At 33.3% G+C, this 5,700-nt stretch overlaps 1 protein-coding gene across 1 annotated transcript; it reads left to right on the top strand.

The window, feature by feature from the left end:
• Positions 1–257: 257 nt before the first annotated feature.
• LOC123669057 (catalase-like) lies at positions 258–2,717 on the top strand. The gene is made up of 2 exons (XM_045602719.1): positions 258–373; positions 1,065–2,717. The coding sequence occupies exons 1-2, from the start codon at positions 317–319 to the stop codon at positions 2,529–2,531; spliced, it is 1,524 nt and encodes a 507-aa protein (XP_045458675.1). The 5' UTR covers positions 258–316; the 3' UTR covers positions 2,532–2,717.
• The last annotated feature ends 2,983 nt before the right edge of the window (positions 2,718–5,700 follow it).

Below are 5,700 nucleotides of genomic sequence, written 5' to 3'. Positions count from 1 at the left end.
GTCGTACCGTGGTATCAAGCTCGTAAACAGTTTGGTTTGTCATTTATCAAAATATATTCATTAATATTAAAAATTATAATAAAATAATATTTAAAAACTTTCGGTCATACAGATAAACGTTTTTTTAATTTTACTGTTCCTAATATGTAATAATAATTTTGTTGAATTCATCTTTCGTAAACAGTAGACGCGATAGTTGTTTATCATTACCGATACTATATAAAGGATCATCGAAGCGTTTTGCGTTACATTATTTGTGAATACGGTGCGCGTCCAGTGTGTCGCTCCGTCTACCGCAGACACAAAATAAAACAAAATGGCTTCAAGGGACCCTGCCTCTGATCAACTTGTTGATTTTAAGAAAAGTGTAAAGGTAAGTTTTAATCTTGTATATCCTGCTGTGCTAAATTTATACAATTTACAATTATCTGAATTGTACTTATTTTGTCGTCATGTGTAACTTCTAGTGAGTTAATTAATAATTAGAACCAAGTATGAGACCTGTCAAATAAGATTGTATTATAAATACGCAATGTAAAACCAATAATTATCATATTAATGATAAAAAAGTTTTTATAACTTATTGTATTTTTTTTTTATGTACTACATATACTATTGCACAATATTTATAAATCTTGAACTTTGGCCTTTATTATCATACATTAAGTTTTGTTGAAAATTGCTATCTCATAGTCTACTTCTTGTTGCACCCTTAATTACGCCTTATATAATAAAAATATAATTATTTAAAAATGTTAATTTATAATTATAATTGATTAAAATTATTAAATTATAATACACTTTTTGAGTTATTAAGAATTTGTTTAAAATTGTTTAATATCTGGTTCACTATAGTAGGTACTTAAATTTTTGTAATTAATAAATACGAATGTTTAAAAATGATCTTAATTTTATTCTTAGCTAATGCACTTTCTACAATTAATGCTTTGCGAATTCAATAGCTCTAAGAGTGATTCTATCATTATTTATTATTAAATAGTTTTCAAAGTTGTAAAATTTCAATTATTTGGTCTAAATTAATGATTTTTTTTTTATCATTCCAGGATTCACCTGGTTATATCACCACTAAATATGGTGCGCCTGTTGGAGTCAAGACTGCTATTCAAACTGTTGGAAAGAATGGTCCAGCCCTGCTCCAAGATGTCCTGTTTTTGGATGAAATGTCCTCCTTTGATAGGGAGCGTATCCCAGAAAGAGTTGTTCATGCTAAAGGAGCAGGTGCATTTGGTTACTTTGAAGTAACCCATGACATTAGTAAGTACTCAGCAGCCAAAGTGTTTGAAGGTATAGGTAAGAAAACACCTATAGCCGTTAGGTTCTCTACTGTCGGAGGTGAAAGTGGTTCTGCTGATACTGTCAGAGATCCTCGAGGTTTTGCGGTGAAATTCTATACCGATGATGGAATTTGGGATCTTGTTGGAAACAACACGCCTATCTTTTTCATTAGAGACCCTACTCTATTCCCAAGTTTCATTCACACACAGAAGAGAAATCCTGCAACCCACTTGAAGGATGCTGATATGTTCTGGGATTTCATGACCTTAAGACCTGAGACCATGCATCAACTTCTTTATATGTTTGGTGACCGAGGTATTCCAGATGGCTATCGGTTTATGAACGGATATGGGTCCCACACATTCAAACTTGTAAATGCTCAAGGTGTGGCACACTGGGTTAAATTCCATTACAAGACCAATCAAGGCATTAAAAACTTACCAGTAGACAAGGCTGCTCAACTTGCTTCTTCTGATCCCGACTATTCTATTAGAGACCTTTACAATGCTATTGCAAAAGGTGATTTCCCATCTTGGACATTTTACATTCAAGTTATGACAATGGCGCAAGCTGAAAGCTGTAAATTTAATCCATTTGATCTTACGAAAGTCTGGCCTCATGCGGAGTATCCCCTGATTCCGGTTGGAAAATTGGTTTTAGACAGAAACCCGAAAAATTACTTCGCAGAGGTTGAACAAATTGCCTTTAGTCCATCAAACTTGATACCTGGTATTGAGCCATCACCTGATAAAATGTTACAGGGACGTCTTTTTGCTTATAGTGACACTCATCGTCACCGACTTGGTGCAAATTACCTTCAAATTCCAGTTAACTGTCCATACCGTGTTACTGTAGCCAACTACCAACGTGATGGACCTCAGGCAATGTGTAACCAAGATGGTGCCCCTAACTACTTCCCCAACTCATTCTCTGGACCCCAAGAGTGCCCAAGAGCTCAACGTCTTCAACCAAGATACAATTTGAGTGGTGATGTTGACAGATACGACAGTGGCCAAACTGAAGATAACTTCTCACAGGCTACTGCTTTATACAAGAAAGTCTTCAGCGATGCTGAGAAAGAGCGTGCTGTTTCAAACCTTGTGGGCAATTTGAAGGATGCTGCTGGTTTTATTCAAGAACGTGCTGTCAAATTGTTGACTCAAGTTCATCCTGACTTAGGTAGTAAGGTAGCTGCTGGTCTCGCACCATATAAGAAATACCATGCCAACTTGTAATTGTAATAACAAACTGATCATGGGTGCTATTTTTATACATATATAATTATGTAAATGTTGTTTTTACTTGCATATATATTGTTATTGGGAAATGTGGTAGAAATATGGCATAATATTTTATATACTCGTATGACATGTACATGTTTATTTTTTTTTCAACATGTTCAATAAAGTTTTTAACCCTTATTCTTTTTTTTTTTATTATATACAAAGTATTAAAAAATTATTTTAAAAAGTATTATTAAAAATTATACATAATATATTAAAAGTCTAAATTTTGTTTTTCAGTGGACATTAATTAACAAAGTGTTCATAGTATTCATAAAATATAATGTGAAAGAAAAACCGAAATATATTGTGATGTATGCACTTGCTCATGATAGCCTTGTTATAAGATTTTATATATGCTAAATTTAGTGTTAAGACTTCAAACACAACAGTGAAGTCAGTTAGAATTTGTTTTTGTAAAATTTATTCATGGTTCACCCAGTAACAGTAGTTGTATAATTAGTGCCTGTTGTTTTTTTAATAAACGTCATCATCATCACCATAGACCTTAAGTTCGTGCCAAACATCCTGGTTTTCCGCAATCCTCATCCAGCCTGGAATAAAGGTCGCCTAAAAATAAATAATATAGAATGAGTATAAGCTAGACGTACATCTTCTATATTAAAGTAATATCTTGAAGCTGAGCTTGTTCATTAAACTTTCATAGACCTCAGACAGACGGAGTAGTGACAATTAAAAACTAAATATCTTCATTTTCTGTTGTGATTAATTAGTATTGGTTTTTATACACCTAATCGTGTTACTATTTTTAAAATGTTATTGCCCAATGGCAATATTGCGGAGAAGTTTAGAAATGATTGATATTACAGAAACATGAAAATCTTTATTTAGTAGGTACTTCTTACATGACATGTATATGATGTACTTGAAATATACTTTAAGCAATTTAATACTACATACAAATAAATATGTCAAAGCAAAACATGTTTTGTCCTTTAAGGTCGAACATGCGTTTACCTTGAACTACATTTAATAAAGCCTAGAAAAAATATTAACCGACCGATTAGGTTAATAAACTCTGCTACATCATACCTCCATTATAAAAAAGTGATTCTAACAAATTATTATTTTTCTTTTCGATACTGCTCATTAAATAGACTCTGTATTTTAATATATACCTAATTTCATTAATTTGCATTTTTGTGTAATTTTCATTTAAAATTGATTTAATTATAATAATAAAAAGTAATATTATATTCTGTGTGTCCAGTACATATTCATTATTATTTTAAATTTTAATGTGAGGAGGATTATACAATTTTAATAATATTTAAAAAAAAAATATATTTAAAAAGTACATAATTATTTAAGTGTTGAAAACGAATACCAAAGGGTGGTATTGCTACAATACCCTCTTGGAGCGAATAGCACAACTGTTGTACACATAGTTAATTTCATAGTTTATACTAAGGAAAATAGATGGCGTTAAGTATATTACGATTTGCAATAATTTAAGTTATCAATGTAATATGGAAACTTTCATTTTTCGAGCAATTAATGTATTTATTTTAATAAACAGATCAAAATTTTAAATAATGATTATATTAAATTTTGGAATTAATGTGTCTCCGTTCTGTTTCATTTTCTGCGAAAATTTTTCATAATTATTTTACATATTTTTATACTTACCATCAGAAAGTAGATTCCAACGATAAAAACGCGCACGAGCGTTTTTCAAAAAAGATGTACATTGCAAATTTGGGGTGTCCCCTGACTTTAGCTATTTTTAATATATTTTTTTTTGTGCACTGTACTTAAATAAACTGCATATTTATTTAATAATTACATGTTTAAGTTATAAAATTAACTAGAACATGTAACTCAATTACCACTGATATTAAAATATCATAAAACAAACATTAAAAAAGTGTCAAATATTCATGTCCTACCTGCATGTTTGGAACTTTCAAGACCCAGGTAAGATTAGATAAATTAAGTGGAGTCACTGTTTTAGGTTTAATAGACGTATATTGAACTAATAAATACGTGGGGGCACACTAAAAGTTTCCGGAATTAATAAGAAAAAAATACTATTAAAGGTCAAAAATGAATTTATTGTTTCTCAAACTATTCTCCCTTTGCGTTAATGCACTTTCATACGATTAAACCAATTTTGAAAACATTTGTGCCATTCCTCCGTGGTGACCTTATAAACGTGTTTTGAAACGTGGTGATGAAAATCGTTGACCGCGTAATTGGTTCCTAATTTTTGGGAACAGAAAAAAGTCACAAGGTGCCAGGACGGGACTGTATGCAGGATGGCTCATAGGTTCTACGTTTTTCACCTTCAAAAATTCCTTTGTCTGTCTGGCCGTGTGGGAGTTAGCATTGTCTTGGTGCAAGATGATACGGCGTTTACGGTTATTTTTACGAAGTTCGTCAATAACTTCCGGCAAACAAATGGTCGTGGACCAGTCACTATTCACAGTACGACAATTCTCTAAAGCAACAGTAGCTACGTGTTCAGTTTTATTAAAAAAAGAAGCAATCATCCGCTTAGATTCACTTTTCACGCGAGCCGCTTTGGTTATTTTCGGCTTACCTTGAAAGACCCATACGCTCGATTGCTACTTTGTTTTGGGATCGTAGCAATAAATCCATGTTTTGTCACCTGTTACTATGTCCCATACAAAATTTGACGCCCCTTCGTTGAGCCTGGTAAGTATGGCATTGCACCAAGTGACGCGGTCCGTTTTTTTGAGCCTCAGTCAAATTATACCCGGTTCCACCGGTTAAGCCGTCGGTCCCGGTTGTTATCATGTACACCTGATAGCGATCGTTACTCATAGTAGGGAATATATCCGCCAACCCGCATTGGAGCACCGTGGTGGATTAAGCTTTGATCATTCTCCTACATGGGGAAAGAGGCCTATGCCCAGTAGTGGGACAATTCTTCAATGTATTATATTTTTCTGTAGCAGGCGTATCATAGATGATGTCAGTCACGTGTTGCAGGTTTGTAGTTTGCAACTGCTGCAGGACGTATCGGAATTTCTGGTCATCCGATGTCTTCAGGGGGTCAACGACTGCCTTAAATTGTATAAACCAGGCTCGTGCAAGGTCCCTCCAGAATAGCAGAATCCGTGACTTAACGGAGATA

This window comes from Melitaea cinxia, chromosome Z (genome assembly GCF_905220565.1).
Source record: "Melitaea cinxia chromosome Z, ilMelCinx1.1, whole genome shotgun sequence".
Lineage (NCBI taxonomy): Eukaryota > Metazoa > Arthropoda > Insecta > Lepidoptera > Nymphalidae > Melitaea > Melitaea cinxia.
The sequence above is the reverse complement of the archived record's forward strand: the minus strand, read 5'-3'. Positions and strand labels throughout refer to the sequence as shown.

Bases quoted from the DNA above. Each gene is read 5' to 3' on its own strand.
- LOC123669057 (XM_045602719.1), top strand. From the start codon at position 317: ATGGCTTCAAGGGACCCTGCCTCTGATCAACTTGTTGATTTTAAGAAA. The intron at 374-1,064 runs GTAAGTTTTAAT...TTATCATTCCAG, and splicing joins ATTTTAAGAAAAGTGTAAAG to GATTCACCTGGTTATATCAC.